Source organism: Loxodonta africana, chromosome 3, assembly GCF_030014295.1.
Source record: "Loxodonta africana isolate mLoxAfr1 chromosome 3, mLoxAfr1.hap2, whole genome shotgun sequence".
Classification (NCBI taxonomy): Eukaryota; Metazoa; Chordata; class Mammalia; order Proboscidea; family Elephantidae; genus Loxodonta; species Loxodonta africana.
In genome coordinates this window covers 46696555-46713606 of record NC_087344.1, presented here as the reverse complement: position 1 = coordinate 46713606, position 17052 = coordinate 46696555, and the positions used below count along the sequence as shown (strand labels likewise).

Genomic DNA, 17052 nt, shown 5'->3' with positions numbered 1-17052 from the left:
GCTTGGCATACGGCTGGAGCTCTAGAAAGGTCGTCTATTGCTAAGACGCATAGGGTTGGGAGGTTGTGTGCTCTTGAGCGGTAAAGCCGGGCTGCATTTAGGCTCGGGGGCTGTCCCCGCTGCACCCTTGTCCTCTCTGACCCCGCCCCGGAGCCGGCGGCTTGGCTCTTGGCTGGGCAGCTGAAGGTCCAGAGTTGATGACTCTGTTGTCAGCAGTAGGTGTCGCTGCCCTTATTCCCAGCTGTGCCCTTTACCTGGCTGTCAGCAGCAACACCTACCTGCTGCCCCCTTCCAGCGTTCCAAAACGAAAGAAATGGCCTAGAGAGGAAAAGACGTAGAGATCCGATGTGGAGACCAAAGTTATCTTTTCCTGCTCCCACTCGTGGAAGGAGGGAAGTGGCGTGGCGCAATGGCAGCCACTCAGTGGCCCGGGATCGCCTCTCCAGGGCAGGTCCCCAGCCTCTCCCAAGCCCCGCCCCCGAGGCCCGGACCCGCCCTGTGCGGAGCCTCCGCGGGACTGGGCGTGGGGTGGGCGTGGCCTGAAGGCGGACGCTAGGACCCGCCGGAGCGCCACGGACGTCAGCGAGCTGCGCAGTTGCCGCGGGTAGAGCCCCGGGCGCGCGTGTAGCGGCTGGCGGCTCCCAGCGCCCGGGGCGGAACTGGTACCGGGGAGGGCAGAAGGGCAGGGTCCCCGGTGGGGAGGGATCTGGCGGGCCAGGGCGGAGACTCAGTCCAACCTAGTTTCACTTTCCGGGTGTCCCGCTCTGCGCCCCGGCCCTGCACTTGCAGCTGTCTCTGCACCCGCAGCCCGGCTCTCCTGCGGGCAGAGCGCCGGCCTTTCCTAACCCCGAGACAGCGCGACGACGGGGGCCGGCGGCCGGTGGACAGACGCTGGTCGGCGCGCGCCTGATGCCCCTCAGCTGCGACGCCAGCGTGGAGGGGTCCCTTCCAGCTGCTCTATGTGAAGGCGCTCGTCTTGCCCGAAGCCTCCCGAAAGAGGGGAGGGGACAGGAGGTGGAGGCGGGCCCTGCCCCTGCCTGGGCCTTGGGAACTACAGCCTGTCCCTGTTCCTGCCCCAGCCCCAGGTGGCGGGAAGGATGACCACGCTTACGCGGCAGGACCTCAACTTTGGCCAAGGTAGGGAGGCTGGGCCTGTGGCCCGGGGTGGGGAGGTGGGTCTGGACCGCCCGCCCCTGAGCGCTTCGAGTTCTGCCCCCTCTACAGTGGTGGCCGATGTGCTCTGTGAGTTCCTGGAGGTAGCAGTGCACCTGATCCTCTATGTGAGAGAAGTCTACCCGGTGGGGATCTTCCAGAAACGCAAGAAGTACAACGTGCCGGTCCAGGTGCGCCCCGCGGTCGGACTGGGGCCACCGGGGAATTCCTTGCGCGCCCGTGTCCACTGTGTTGCCCCAGAATCGCAGACTCGGTAGAGGATTTTTTTTTTTTAACCTTCTTCCACCTTCAGGCCCAGCCCACTCATTCCCCAGAGGCCGCTCACGCCTTCCAGTTCCCCCAGCAGCTGCAGAAAGCTCGACAACCCCCCATCCCCCCTCACCTGTATGGCATTTGCATCCCTCCCCTCAGAACCTGGAGTTCCCCCTGCCAAAAGTTAGGGCCGTGATTAGAGTTGCCCTGGTGGCATGCTTGCATTTTAAAAGTGCCCACTGAAGGGATCGAATCATTGGTTTGGAGAGGGGATTTCCATAGTCTCAGGCACCTTCCCCTCCCCTCACTCACCCTGAACTGTAATGGGTTGTTTTTGGTTAAAAAAAAAACAAAGCAGTAAATGTGCACTGCTCTGTTTCCAGTGTCTAGATGTGCCTGCCACTCAAGGCACTCAATAAATACTAGAATAAATGCCTGAATACCAGAAGGTGGGGGAACCTTAAAGAATATACAGGGAAAAGGAAAAATGAGTTAGCATTTATTTAGCACCCACGGTATACTTTATTTATTTTACTTAATCTCACTCGTTAAAAATGTTTCTTGTGCTTTAAGTGACAGTTTACAAATCAAGTCAATCTTCCATAAAAAATTCATACACATCTTGCTGTGTACTTCTGGTTGCTGCCCCCCTAATAAAACAGCTCACTCCTTCTCTGCACTCTGTATTCCCTGTGTCCGTTCAGCCAGCTTCTGTCCCCCTCATAATCCTCACTTTTTCCTCATGAGATCTTCACAGATGAAGTAATTGAGGCTCCAGAAAAACCAAAAACCAAACCTAGTGCCGTGGAGTTGATTCCGACTCATAGCGACCCTATAGGACAGAGTAGAACTGCCCCATAGAGTTTCCAAGGAGCGCCTGGTGGATTTGAACTGCTGACCCTTTGGTTAGCAGCTATAGCACTTAACCACTACGCAACCAGTGTTTCCAACTGAGGCTCAGAGAGGTTAATTGCCTGAGGCACACAGCTCCTAAAATTTCAGATTCTTTATTTTGGAAATTTGATTCTATTTCTGGATTCTTTGGAAAAATGCCCATGTGCACAAATACACACAACTTCGTGTACAGTTTTAGGGACATCTTAGACTCTGGAGGGGTCTTGGATTCTGAATTGTTGCTAACTGCTGTTGAGTGGTTTCCTGACTCATGGCTACTCCATGCACAGCAGAACAAAACATTGTCAGGTCTGAGCCAGCTCCTTGATCTGTTGCTGTTATAATCCATAGGGTTTTCATTGGCTGAGTTTTGGAAGTAGATCGCTAGGCCTTCATTTTCCGGTCCATCTTAGTCTGGAAGTGTTGCTGAAATCTGTTCAGCATCATAGCAACATGCAAGCCTCCACTGACAGATGGGTGGTAGCTGCACATGAGGTGCCTTGGCTGGGAATCGAACCCTGAACTACAGCATGGAAGGCGAGAATTCTGCCACTGAGCCACCGCTGTTCCCGGATCCCACATTAGGAGCCCCTAATGCTGAATTAAATGCTAGTGCTGAGGTTGAACGTTTATCTTCCGCTTTCTCTTCCTCATCGATAAATTCACAGTTCTTAGCCTCATTACAGGAAGTTGGGTCTCTCAGGGTAGGGAGCCCTTAGGGAGTTGCTGGGCCTGGGTGTCGGGTGGTTCCGCATCCATGCTGTGGGCCTCACCAGCCACCACTGTGGGTTGTGCACAGATGTCCTGCCACCCGGAGCTGAACCAGTATATTCAGGATACGCTGCACTGCGTCAAGCCACTCCTGGAGAAGGTGAGGGCACCAGGCCTCTGCGGACCGCTCAGCCCCCATCTGCTCCTCCCCACTCATAGGCCAACTCCAGATGGGGTGATGCTGGGCCTATGTGGGGTCCCCATGGCTCCAATAACCAGAAGCCTAATCCTGAATCTGGAGGCCATCCGCATCCAGGGACAGGTCTTGAGGCATGTGGACCACATTCAGGGTGACTTGGGCCCAGGAGCTTGGGTTAGTGAGGCTGGCTGTTGATGCCTACCCAGGAGGGTTCTGTGTTCTAGCCACCTCTCTCTCTCCCCCTGACTTCCTTAAGTTCTGTCTGGGCTCGGCCCCCTCAGAGTTTCCTCCTATCTTGTTCTGGTCCCCAAGAATTTCTGGGACCCCGTGCAGAGCCCAGGCACCCTCTGTCTCAGCCTATATCATCCATGGATAGGATGCCAACTTGAACTTCTGAGAGCATGCTGTTTCCATCCTTCCTTAGGCAGGGGCGGGGTGGGGTTCGGGCTCTGTAATGGGTGATTCCTGTCCTTGCAGAATGATGTCGAGAAAGTGGTGGTGGTGATTTTGGATAAAGAGCACCGCCCAGTGGAGAAATTCGTCTTTGAAATCACTCAGCCTCCCTTGCTGTCCATCAGGTGAGCTGCCTCTGCTAGCTGGTGTGAGGTCCCTAGGAGTACCCACCTCCCCTGCTCCCCATCTTCCACAGGGAAGCTCCTGACTCCCTTGGTCAAAGACCTGAGAGGAGAAATGACAAGATGTGCTTACCTAACAAGGCTTCGGCCTGTGAGAGGCCAAGACACAGCCCAGCTGTCTGGTGGCCTCTGTGGACAGTACACAGGTTACACAGACCTTCCTTTTTCACACCTGGAAAGTCACAGCACTGGTGAATGGCTGGTCCCCACCTCACATCTCTGAAATCAAGGTCCAGAGAAATGATATGAGCTGTCCAGGGTCACCCAAGTTGTTGGCAGAGTCAGGACACAGACCCAGTTTCCCGGCTTCCCAGCAGAGCATCCAGTCCGTAAAAACAACTTGAAGTTGACTTTGGCCAGGTTTGCCTGGGCCCTGGGATCTGGCACAAACTTGTCTCACTTGCTGTGAGGCCTTGGACAAGCCCTTTCCCTTCTTGGCATGGTGTCTTGGTGTGAAGAGGATGTGTGAAGAGGCTTGTGTTGTGTCCTGGTTCTCAGGCCTGGCTGCATGTATTATTTTTTTTTTTTTTCCAATTGCTGCTGAGTCGATGCCGACTCGTGGCGACCCCAGGTGTGTCACAGAAGAACTGTATGTACTTCAGAGGGTTTTCAGTGGTTGCTTTTTCAGAAGTAAATTGTCAGGCCTTTCTTCTGAGGTGCCTCTGGGTGGACTCAAACCTCCAGTCTTTCAGTTAGCAGTCAAGCACGTTAACTGTTCACTGTACCCAGGGACTCCATTAAAACCACCTAATGAGCTCCCTTCCCCCTGCCCCTGCCCCGATTCTGAGTCTGGGGTGGCACTGGTCATTAGTTTTAAACTTTCCAGGTGATTCTAACTTTGCAGACTCAATAGGTAGCCCAGCTCTTAGAAGCCAACATTCTCAGAACCACTGGAGGGACCGTGGCCCCCCAGGCCTATTTCCAGGGTTGATTGCCTAGGGTTGTGGGGGGAGCATAGGTGGTGGGAAGGGGTCCCAGTATGGTGGGAGACGCTCCTCTCTTGTTCCCAGTTCAGACTCCCTGCTGTCTCACGTGGAGCAGCTGCTCCGAGCCTTCATCCTGAAGATCAGTGTGTGTGATGCTGTCCTGGACCACAACCCCCCAGGTGTGCTCACCCCTACTCCCTCTTAACCTGGGTGCTTCCATAGTTCCCTGGGGTTGGTCTGTGCTTGCTACACTGAGCCTCATCTCTTCCTTCCTGCCTTCAGAACCCCTCTGAAAGTCTACCTCCTCCAGGAAGCTTCCCTGATTTACTCTACCTGGCTACCGTCTCCCCTCTGACTCTGCATTTCTTTAGCGTTTTGTTTTCACTCTGTTCTGTGGGGCTGGGGCCCAAGCCTGGGCAGGTGGCCCAGCTAGGGAGGTGGAAAGAGGCTGTGCCTAGTGCCTGGCATGACAGCTGGCCTTGACCTACCTCTTGCCTCTCTAGGCTGTACCTTCACAGTCCTGGTGCACACGAGAGAAGCAGCCACTCGCAACATGGAGAAGATCCAGGTCATCAAGGTGAGATGACACTGGTCTGGGGGTGGGTGTAGCTGAGAGCCTCTGAAAACCTGGTGTTGCTGTCCCGCATGGCAGAGTGTGGCCTGTGGGACGTGCAGCCACTCCAGTGCTTATAGCTGGGCCTCCCTGTATGTCAACTATGTGGCCACATGCCTGTCACTGCCCCATCTCTGAGCACTCAGAGATGACAGGAAGGCCAAACCACCTGCTGGAGCTGTCCTCTCACCCTAGCTCCTCTGAAGCAGGGCTTCTCAAGGAGGGGGTCCTTGCCCACCAGTATCAGAATTGGTGCTTGGGGCTTGTTAAATCACACAAGGTCCCAGCCAGACCTACAGACTCGGCTGCTCTGGTGGAGCCTGGGAATCTCCGCTGTCAGCAGCTCCCTTGTGATCCTGCTGTCCCCTGAAGTCTGAGGACCCTAGCCCTGCAGAAGGTTCCAGAATGATGGCAGTCCAGCCCCCTTCTGCCCTCTCACCTCAGTCCGCCTCTCCAGGACTTCCCCTGGATCCTGGCAGATGAACAGGATGTCCACATGCATGACCCCCGGCTAATACCCCTGAAGACCATGACGTCAGACATTTTAAAGGTGGGTTTTGGGAGGCTGGTGTGGGCAACCAGGTAACTTGTACTCAGAGAGGGCTTGGGAGGTGGGGCTGGTTCTGAGGGCTAGCCAGAGGGTCTGTAGATCAAGGCTTGGGGGAGATGACCCTCACTTAACCCCTCGCTCTGGCTGCACCAGCCCCACCCTTGGCAGAGACCTGTCTGCCAGGGGTTTGGGGGTCTTCCAGAGTAGATACCCTGGCTGTCACCCTGACCAAGGCCGTTTGCTCTTGTGTATCAGATGCAGCTCTATGTGGAAGAGCGAGCTCACAAAAGCAGCTGAGGATACGCCTGGCCCTCCACTGATGCCACACCTGTCGGACTTGAGGGCCCCCAGCCTAGGGCAGCACTGCAGGCCCCCTGATTCCAAGTGCTCTTATTGCCTCTACGTGTAGACCGCCGCCCTCAGCCCAAGGCTGTGCAAGTCTGATCACCTTCGTGGACTCTGGGAGGACAGTGAAGGGTGCTGGGACCTTGAATTCTCAGCTTCCTCCAGTTCAGCTGGCCAACACTGTCTCCAGTACTGTGCTGTGAACTGTTTCAATAAAGGGGCTCCAAGGGCTGAGCTGGGCTGTCACTCACTGGAGTGGGAGGGACTGGTGCAGCCAGATTAACCTGGGGAAGGGGCTGCTTCTCCACCAAAGTGCCAGGCACCTCCTGCCCCCACCCCTAAATCCAACCCCAGGCTGATTTTAATGTAAACATTTATTGTGACAAAATGTTGAAACAATATGACAGTTAAGTCAGCACAAACTGGTGGGTCTGCCCAACACTGGAACTGGGCAGTAGCTCCCAGGACAGGGGCCTCACTACCCAGTACAGGCTCAGGTCTTGCCTGGAGGGGACCTCTGGCCCTCGGCTGGCCCAGACAGAGGACGGACGGACGGATAGATGGTTGGATGGGTGGCCAGTCAGATAATGGAAGGATTTCTGGAGAGGACAAGTGGGCAGCCTTCTCCCACCCCTGCCTTGTCTTTAGGCTGAGTTGTTGGCGAGCCCGAGTTCGTGGTCATCTTATGGCTGATGACTATGCTGCTGTTGGTGACACGGGGCCCGTACCAGCCGGCCCAAAGCTGGGTGTCCTTGCCTCCATGCTGGAACAGGATGTGGCGGACGCCTGGAGGGTAGTCCGAGAAGGTGTAGGAGACCTGGGGGAGGGGAGAGGCAGTGACCACTGGGACTGAGAAGGAGGGCGACGGAGGAGCCAGGTCCCATTGGGGAAAGGTGGGTGGGCAGGGCAGGCAAGCAGGTGAGGCCTCACCTCTGTCCACTTGGCGTCGTTCCATTGGTGGATGATCACGGGTGGTGGCTCGAAGGAGGCCAAGACAATGTAGTCAGCGGAGGCCAGCTGCACTCGGAGGTGATAGGTGCAGCCACAGTCTGCTCTGGCAGCAAACCTAGGGGAGGGCAGGCCTGAGGGCTGGTGCTGGGGGCGGGGCCAGCAGCAGGCCCTCAAATGAGAACTAGGGGTTGTTTTTCCCTAAGTTTGGCTGAGGTCTTCCGTCTGTCAGCAATGCCCTACCCATGAGGCCCAGCCTGTTTTGGGCTCCCTATGCTCTGAGGTGGGAGGCAGCAGTCTATCCATCTGAGAAAAGGGACAACTCTTAGGTATTCTAGTGAAGATGTCATCCCCAAAAGTAAAAGGTCCCCTACAGAGACCAGGGCCCGGTCCCTCAGAATTATGTCACCTGTACATTATAATGGATCAGGCAGTGGACTTAGTGGGAGATTCATGGGGTTGGCTTGCGTGATGGGGGTGCCACAGAGCTCCACCTCTGCTTAGCCCTGTCCTCACCCTTCAGACCCCACCCCTTCACACTTCAAGCAGTGGCCCTAGTGTCTGGCTGAAACTGGGGTCCTGCCTTCTGCTATGGGCTGAGCCAGGGCCTTGCAAGCTCTGTGCACACAGTAGGCACTGGGTAGAGTTGTAGGGTAAGTGATGAAAGGAGGTGGGCAGGCAAGAAAGCATGTGAATGTCTATGAGGTTCCGGGGAGGGCTGGGGTCCTGGGCATCTCTAGTGACAGCTCATCTGTAGCCCTCAGTCTCCCCAGCTGTAAACTGGGCTAATGTCTCTCACAGCATGATGGGGAGGCTGAGAGGAGCTGCTGGACGGGCAAGTGCTGGGTCTGCCTGGCTCTAGGACAACCCTTGCCCCCAGGACATAGCCAGGCACAGACTGGGTACTCTCTGAGGGTTTTCTTACCCACTGAATGTGGCAGGAAGGGAAGGGTGCAGAGTGTGGGGACATCATGGGCCCCACTCACCAGTCCTTGACGACGATGTCAGGCCGGAATGTGTCCAGCAGCTCCTCCCAGTAGCCCTCGGCCTTGAGGTCCACCAGCTGGGACTTGAGGCACATGCTGGGGACAGAGGAGAAGGCTTGTAGTCCCAGGTGTGTTCCACATGGCCCTGCCCAGGCCCTGGCAGCCACTGTGGCCCCATGGAGACAGTCTGTGAGCTAGCCTCAGGCTGGTCACCTTGGCCCTGGCAGTTCTGTCCACACCTGGCAGCATCCCCCTGACTACTGCAGGACAGGTACTGGTGGTGCTGACTCCTGCTCCTGCCCCAGCACAGGCCTGTGGGGACCATAGCAGGACATCTGATCCACTTGTGTGTGGGTGGCATTTGATCCCGGCCCGTGCAGGCACGATGCGGTCCGATGCCAGCTTCCTGCATTTGGCCCAGGACACCAAGGAGACTTTGGGGTACCCTCCGTGAGCTCACGTTCCTACATGAGGGGCAACCTGTAGACATACAGATTTACCTTAACTGTCTATTGGAATCCTGGCCTCCTGAAATGACCTCCACCCCCACTGCCTACTGACCCAGCCTCTGAGTTTCCTCCTGCTCCAGGAAGCAGTAGACCCTGAGCTGGTGTTGGAGCCAGCTCCCTCAGGCTTCACAGGGAGACCTTTACTTAGGCCTGAGATTTGGCAAAAGATGTCCTGGTCCTCTTCTCCCTCAAAAATCCTGCCAGAAGCCCACAAGCCTGCTCGGTTCAGTTTGTCTTACCCGTAGGATGTGACAAAGTACTTCTTGACTTTGGGGTCAGGAAAATTTGTCCCGTGTTCTCCAGGGAGACTCTCCACCTTCCAGTGGTCACCTTCATTGGAGTCAATGCGCCAGAATCCCATATTCTCTAGGAAAAACAGAAGCTGAGGTGACATCCCCTACGTCAACTTAAAGTCTGGCCTCCCCATCAGGCTCCAGAAGGGAGGGAGGATGGTTAGCATTCCTTCCAAATGGCAGGGCTTGGCTTCTGCTCAAAGATCTCTGGGGCTGTGGACACCCAGGGGTTAACCAGTTTGTTCTTTCTGGGTTAAACAGCCCAGGTCAGCTCCTCATCATCCCACCCACCTTGAAGCACCCCTACAAAGCTCCCCTCCTCCATACTTTCCCACTCTCCTAACCATAGCCTCTCAGATCTGGGACCCTCTCCCTCCCACTTGGTCCCCAGCTGGCTTGACGTGAAGCTGGAAAAAAGAACATTTCCAGAAATTCTAAAACAAACCTTTCCTCTCTCCCATTGTTGCTCTGGGGCTTAAAAAATTAAATTTCATCAAGGCCTGTAATGAGCCTACTTGGTTCTCAATGGCAGGTGTAAGTTTGTCCGGTGGCTAATGAGCTGCCCTAAGGAGGGAGGAGCCCTTGGTTAACTGAGATCTGCGGAGTCTGAGAGGCCTGACTAATGGGTTTGTTATGGGTGTTGGGAACCTACTCTGCTGATGGGATTCAGCCCCCTCTGCCTAGGGCGAGAGATAACAGGAGGACAGGGAACCTCTGGGGTGGAGGCATGCCATGACCCCAGTGTTTGTGGAAGGATTGCTTGGCAGGTTCAGAGGTGCAAAGCTGTCCTTCCCAGCCTTCCCCTTCAGGATGAACTTAGAGGACTGTAGGAAACAACAACAGCTCTCTCCCAAGGCTGTCCATAATAATCTAGGGGAGCGTTTCCTTTCCTGGTCCCCTCACCAGGAGCCCACACCTCTTTCCCAGGTGCCTAGGGGGGCCCCCAGGTGAGAACCGGAGGAACGATACAGAAATCCAGCAGCTGGGTTGGCACTGTGCATGGGCATAGGGGGAGAGCAAGGCCAGGCTGACCGCTGCTGGGCCCAGGGTCAGTGCAAGGCCAGGCTAGAGTGGCTCTGCAGGGAAGTGGGAGCTGAGCTGAGCAGGGGTGCCCGTCTGGGCAGCTTCTGAGCAGAATCGGGGGCAGGCAGAGAGACTGTGTTTGGGGCATTGTCAGTCAGTGGGGCCTTTGAGAAGGGCCATGAGGCGTTTATCAGTCCGGCCCAGCCTCAGAGCTGGGGAGTTCTTGGTCCTTTGAATATTCATCTCAGGGTCTCAAGCTTCCCATCTATAAAATGGAGCCAACCCTACTTATTCAGGTAATTCCCAGGATCCTTGTGAGGATAGAGAGAGAAAATGATACAAACACTATGCCTCTTCATCAACCGCTGCTGCAGCCCCAAGCAGCACAGTGTCCGGCACAGAGTAGGTGCTAAGTGAATGAGGGGGAAAAACCCTGGCAAACACAGGAGAACATTACCTATAACTTAAACAGGAGTCTCTAACTATGTTATCACAGTTGCCTCTCGAGATCCTTGTTTGCTTCATCTGTATAAGGGAGATATCTGGACAGTAATTACATGTGTGGAGTCCCTGGGTAGTGCCAATGGTTCATGCACTTGGCTGCTAAACAGAAGGTTCGAAGTTTGAGCCTGCCCAGAGATGCCTCGAAAGAAAGGCCTGGCAATCTACTTCTGAGAAATCAGCTACTGAAAATCCCTATGGAGAAGAGTTCTACTCTGATACACACATGGGATCATCAAAAGTCAGAATCAACTTGGTGGCAACTGGTTTTAATTACAATTCTAAGGACCTCAGACTAGTGCCTGGCACAGAGGGAGCCCTCAACAGATGCTAGGTAGCTCGGACTGAACCAAAAGGGCACGGTGGGTCTGCATGGTGTTCATTCAGCAAAGATTTCTCGAGCACCTGCTGTGTGAAGGCATTGTTACAGGTGCTGGGTACAGAGCGGCAGACAAGATCCATTAGGTCCCTGGAACTTGATGTTTGTGGCAGAGGAAAAAAAAAAAAAAGTAAAACATCAATAATTACAGGGTATGCAAGTGCTCTGAAGGAATGAAATGGGGGTGGCATGATAGGTGTGGGAGTACTGTTTTTAGATGGGGGTCAGGGCATGTCTCTGACCTGAGACCTAAAGGAGAAGGAACCTGGCAGACCATGCCAAGGAGGGTGCTGGGTGTTGCCTGTGTGGGAGAATAGTCTAGGTGGTGTGGGAGTAGCAAGTACAAAGGCCCTGACGTTCAGGAAAGGGAGGGAACCAGGCCAGCGGCACCACCCTCCCCTCCCCTCACACCCCACCTTCAGCGCAGGGGTTGCGCAGGAGGTTCCTGCTGAGGCTGCGGAGGAAGTAGAAGATCTTCCAGTCAGCCACGGGCTCGTCCCAGTCCTTTGTGATGAAGCCATCGAGCAGGCTCTTGCGCTTCCAGAGGGTCACCACATCAATGAGGTCTCGCCACAGGCGACAGACTGGTCGGCAGTTCCGCAGCAGCTCCCGGGCAGGCACGTGGGTGAACAGCTCCATCAGGATGGTTTCTGGCAGCTGGTTGATGCTGACCACGGCCATGGCTGTGGTGGGGCAGGTGCATGCACAGGCCTGCAGGGGGCGACAGTTAGACTTCGCTGTCATCCTCCGCTTCCTCTTTGGTGCAAGATTAGACACGGGGCTTTTCTAAGGGTCCTTCCAGCATATGGTAAAAAAATCAAAATACGAAGTGGTTGCATACATTTGGAAGAGGGCAACAAAAACATTAATAAAATTTTTAGGGACAATTTCTTTAAAATGCCCCCACCCCCATTACCCAACCCATTAGGAAAATAATAATGGCTTAATTTTGGAGCCAGCAGGCCGGGTGGATTTGGTTTTCTGAGAGCTCTGCAAACTTCTGCGAAGGTTCCTGGTAACTGTTGTTCTGGTAACTGTTGTTCTTTTGTTTTAATGCTGTGAATTCGCCGTTAGAATATAAACTCTTTTCCACATACCCAGACCGTGCCCTCCAACTGTTCATTAAGTGGTAAGGCTAGTGCCTAGAAGCACCCTCCTTCCCCCAGATCACTTGCTTTGGCCTGGAAGCTAATGAGACACAGGAGGTCCCTCAGCTCCAGGCTGGACTGCGTTGAGATGTCAGGCTGGAGCCACTTTGAAATGCCCAGAAAACAAAAAGGAGATTAAAGCATTGGAGCCAGACTGCCTGGGTTCCCATTCTGGTCTGCACGGACAGGCTGGGCGGCTTTAAGGAGATGGTAACTGTCTGACCTGAAGCTAGGAGGCCTGAGTTAGCATAAGTAAAACATTTAGCACAGGGCTGGTAGAGAGAAGTGTTCAGCACACATTACCATCACATTATAAATATTTCTGTCACACTCCTATGGTGGGTTGTAGTTATTGTCCCAGGAACACATTCCTCCTTTTACATCTGAATTGCACAAGGTTTTTGGAAAACTCCCAGACTGTGCCACAGCCCTGGCTTGAATGTGTTGCCTGAATCTAAATCTACACACGTCCCAGGTGGGTCGGGCTGGGCAGGCAGCTGCCAGGCTTTGTTCTATCACCCAGGTAGGTCTCATCTGATCATGATTCATGAAGGAGGGAACACTGTCTGTATACAAGAAGGGAAAACTAAGGGAACTTCTGGCCTCTTCTCATTTTCCACAGAGACTTAGCCAAAGAAGCCAAGCACTCCCATCCCAGAAAAATGAGGATGGGTGCGCCCCCTGTCCCCACACTCTGGCTCCTGCCCCTGGAAGGGCATTTTAGCGTGGCACATTAAAAACAATAAGCACATAAGTAAGATACCAAAACCAAAACCAAACCCAGTGCCGTCGAGTCGATTCCGACTCATAGTGACCCTATAGGACAGGGTAGAACTGCCCCATAGAGTTTCCCAGGAGCGCCTCGTGGATTTGAACTTCCCCATAGAGTTTCCCAGGACCGCCTCGTGGATTTGAACTTCCGACCTTTTGGTTAGCAGCTGTAGCACTTAACCCCTATGCCACCAGGGTAGTCCCCAACAAAAAGCCCCAAGGTGGCCCTGACCCTGGCCCCACCCGGCACCGTCATGTTTCTCCCCAGGCCAATGAATGTGGGAAACTGGGGCGTGGGGTGGGGCGGATGATAAAACGCGCCGGTGCGTAAGGAGCTACTTGTAATCAAGAAACCCTTGTTCGGAGCCTGCGACTTGTATTTGGCCTAGACATGCTTCTCCCAGTTGACAGTGTTTTAAAAAGGACATTTCATATGTTAAAAATTTTATTACAGTTGGTTCTGAAAGCTCACTGGGTTTTAGTTTTTCCCGTCATAGCACTTTGCACAACCTATTAGTATCTTGGAAACCCACTTCTAAACAGCACTCCGCACACGGATTAGGCTCCCCACATACTAGCGCCCTTCTCCAACGACACTCCCAACGACCTCCTCCCCCCACCCCAGGCACTGCGGTTATCTCCGTTCCAGGAGTAGTGGCCGCGGGAGCCGAGCCTCGGCCTGGGCCGAACCGCGGAGGGCCCTGGCCAGAGCGGGGGCCCGGCTGCCCGACATCCCGCGCGGATCCAGCAGCAGCGAACGGCCCACGCCGCCCGGAACCCCGCCCGACGCCGCGTCAGCGGGCTGTGACAGCCCCAGCGCCCCCACTCCGCCGGGGACCCACGTCCCTTACCGCACCTGCCGCCCCACACCACCCCCTGACCCTGGTTAGGCAGAGACCTGGGTGCGGGGCGGGCGCCCGGGCGCGCCCGGAGCTGGGGTCGGCCTGGAGTCAGCCAGCAGCCTCGGCGTGCTTCCGCTCTCAGGCCGCGCTCGGGCCGCCCCCTGGGCCGCCCGGCCACGCCCGCGACGGGCCCGCCCCCTCCGGCTGGCCACGCCCCCGTCTGCACCGGGCCCAGCGAGGGGCCCGGTAAGGGAGCGTCGGGAGAGAAGGCTGGGCCTCCTGCCCTTTTACGCGCTGACGGACACGGGACCTCGGCCTACGATTCCCGCCTTGCTGACTTCTTCCCCAGGCGCGGGGCGGCTCAGCAGTCTGTACTGACTTGTTAGGTGCCCTTTCTTGGGTTCCGACTCATAGCGACCCCATGTACAACATGTACACGTACAACCCCATGTACAACAGAAGGAAACACTGCGCTCTCCTCGCAATTGTTACTATGTTTGAGCCCATTGTTGCAGCCACTGTATCAATCCAGCTTTGCTTTTTGTCCAGGGACTGGTCGCTCCTGATAACATGTCCAAAGTACAGGAGAAGTCCCGCCATCCTCATCTCTAAGGAGCATTCTGGGTGTACTTCCGAGGCAGATTTATTTGTTCTTGTGATATACCCAATATTTTCAGCCAACACCATAATTCAAAGGCACCGATTCGTCTTCTGTCTTCCTTTCCTGTGCATAAGAAAAAAAAAAATTGAAAATACCATGGCTTGGGTCAGGTGCACCTTAGTCCTCAAAGCAACATCTTTGCTTTTTAAAACTTTGAAGAGGTCTTTTGCAATAGATTTGCCCAATGCAATATATCGTTTGATTTCCTGACTGCTGCTTCCACAGGTGTTGATTGTGGATCCAAGTAAAATGAAATCCTTGACAATCTTTTCTATGTTTATTATGATGTTGCTTATTGGTCCAGTTGAGAGGACTTTTGTTTTCTTTATGTTGAGGTGTAATCCATACCGAAGGCCGTATAGTCTTTGACCTTCATCAGTAAGTGCTTCAAGTCCTCTTCACTTTCAGCAAGCAAGGTTGTGTCATCTGTATATCACAGGCTGTTAATGAATCTCCCTCCAATCCTGCAGCCACATTCTTCTTCATATAGTCCAGCTTCTTGGATTATTTGCTCAGCATGCGGATTGAGAAAGTATGGTGAGAGGATACAACCCTGACACACACCTTTCTTTCTTGACTTTATTAAACCATGCAGTATCCTTTTGTTCTGTTCTCTTGGTCTAAGTACAGATTTCTCATGAGCACAATTAAAGGTTCTGGAATTCCCATTCTTCGCAATGTTATCCATAATTTGTTATGATCCACACAGTCGAATGCCTTTGCATAGGCAATAAAACACAGGTAAACATCTTTCTTTGCTTTCAGCCAAGATCCATCTGACAACAGTAATTATATCCTTTGTTCCATGACCTCTTCTTAATCCGGCTCGAATTTCTGGCAGTTCCCTGTCAATTACTTCTGCAACTATTTTTGAATTATCTTCAACAAAATTTCACTTGCATGTGATATTAATGATATCGTTTGGTAATTTCCACGTTTTGTTGGATCACCTTTCTTTGGAATGGGCACAAATACGGATCTCTTCCTGTCGGTTAGCCAGGTAGCTGTCTTCCAAATTTCTGCGCATAAATAAGTGAGCACCTCTGTTGAAACATCTCAGCTGGTCTTCCATCAATTCCTGGAGGCTTGTTTTCCCCCCATGCCTTCAGCGCAGCTGGGACTTCTTCAATTCTTTTGATACAATGACCCTTTGTGTTCCTTCCATCTTCTTTTGATGCTTCCTGTGTCATTCAATATTTTGCCCATAGAATCCTTCAGTATTGCAACTCAAGGCTTGATTTTTTCCTTCAGTTCTTTTAGCTTGAGAAACGCTGAACATGTTCTTCCCTTTTGGTTTTTGAACCCCAGGTCTTTGGACGTTTCCTTGTAATTCTTTACTTTGTCTCCTCGAGCCGCCCTTTGAAATCTTATATTCAGCTCTTTTGCTTCTTCATTTCTTCCATTCGCTTTAGCTACTCTACGTTTAAGAGAAAGTTTCAGAGTCTCTTCTGACATTCATTTCTGGTTTTTTCTTTCTTATGACCTTTTCTTCATGTGTAATGTCCTTGACTTCATCCCACAACTCATTTGGTCTTTGGGCACTAGTATTCAACGTGTCAAATCTATTCTTTAGATGGTCTCAAATTTAGGTGGGATATACTCAAGGTTGTATTTTGGTTCTCATGGACTTGTTCTAATTTCTTCAGCTTCAATTTGAACTTGCATATGAGCAATTGGGAAGCCCTGGTGGCATAGTGGTTAAGTGCTATGGCTGCTAACCAAATGGTCAGGAGTTTGAATCTGCCAGGCGCTCCTTGGAAACTCTATGGGGCAGTTCTACTCTGTTCTATAGGGTCGCTATGAGTCGAAATTGACTCCACGGCACTGGGTTTGGTTTGGTTTTGGGTTATGAGCAATTGAGGAAACCCTGGTGGGATAGTGGATAAGTGCTATGGCTGCTAACCAAGAGGTCAGCAGTTCGAATCCGCCAGTCGCTCCTTGGAAAGTCTATGGGGCAGTTCTACTTTGTCCTATAGGGTCAGTATGAGTTGGAATTGACAACAGTGGCTTTGATTGGTTATGAGTAATTGATGGTCTGTTCCACAGTCAGCCCCTGGCCTTGTCCTGACTGAAGATATTGAGTTTTTTAATAGTCTCTTTCCACAGGTATAATCAATTTGATTCCCGTGTATTCCATCCCATGAGGTGCACATGTATAGTCACTGTTTATGTTCAAAAAAGGTATTTCCAATGAATAAGTAGTTGTTGGTCTTGCAAAATTTTATCATGCCATCTCCCTAGTCATTTCTATCACCAAGGCCATATTTTCCAACTACTGATCCTTGATTCCAACTTTTGCATTCCAATCACCAGTAATTATCAATGGATCTTGATTGCATATTTGATCAACTTCAGATTGCAGAAATTGGTAAAAATCTTCAATTTCTTCATCTTTAGACTTACCAGCTGGTATATCAATTTGAATAATAGTTGTATTAACTGGTCTTCGTTATAGGCGAATGGGTATTATCCTATCACGGACAGCGCTGTATTTCAGGATAGAACTTGCTATGTTCTTTCTGACAACGAATATACCATTCCTCTTCAATTTGTCATTCCTGGCATAGCAGACCTTATGATTATCTGACTGAAAATGGCCAATACCAGTCCATTTCAGCTCACTAATGCCTAGATATCAATCTTTATGTATTCCATTTCATCTTTGACTTCTAATTTTCCTAGATTTATACTTC

At 52.7% G+C, this 17052-nt stretch overlaps 2 protein-coding genes across 5 annotated transcripts; one reads left to right on the top strand and one right to left on the bottom strand.

Moving 5' to 3' along the window:
* Positions 1 to 594: 594 nt before the first annotated feature.
* On the top strand, positions 595 to 11491 carry MAD2L2 (mitotic arrest deficient 2 like 2). Of its 4 annotated transcripts, none has more exons than XR_010321299.1 (8): positions 595 to 1137; positions 1225 to 1343; positions 3119 to 3190; positions 3707 to 3807; positions 4875 to 4969; positions 5294 to 5367; positions 5848 to 5953; positions 6209 to 11491. XR_010321299.1 is itself a non-coding variant. In XM_003413166.4 (8 exons), exons 1-8 carry the CDS (start codon positions 1098 to 1100, stop codon positions 6248 to 6250), a joined length of 636 nt encoding a protein of 211 aa, XP_003413214.1. In that variant the 5' UTR covers positions 598 to 1097; the 3' UTR covers positions 6251 to 11491. The 4 variants fall into 4 exon arrangements, 3 of the variants coding, with proteins under 3 accessions (XP_064137350.1, XP_010591420.1, XP_003413214.1); XM_003413166.4 differs by having other exon boundaries at positions 598 to 1137; positions 5861 to 5953; XM_064281280.1 differs by lacking the exons at positions 5848 to 5953; positions 6209 to 11491 and adding an exon at positions 5747 to 5842.
* LOC100662009 (F-box only protein 6) lies at positions 6207 to 13826 on the bottom strand. Its single transcript, XM_003413167.4, has 6 exons — positions 13755 to 13826; positions 11354 to 11648; positions 8981 to 9107; positions 8233 to 8328; positions 7229 to 7364; positions 6207 to 7115 (listed from the first exon to the last, which is right to left on the bottom strand). The coding sequence occupies exons 2-6, from the start codon at positions 11616 to 11618 to the stop codon at positions 6879 to 6881; spliced, it is 861 nt and encodes a 286-aa protein (XP_003413215.1). The 5' UTR covers positions 11619 to 11648; positions 13755 to 13826; the 3' UTR covers positions 6207 to 6878.
* Between the last annotated feature and the right edge of the window lie 3226 nt (positions 13827 to 17052).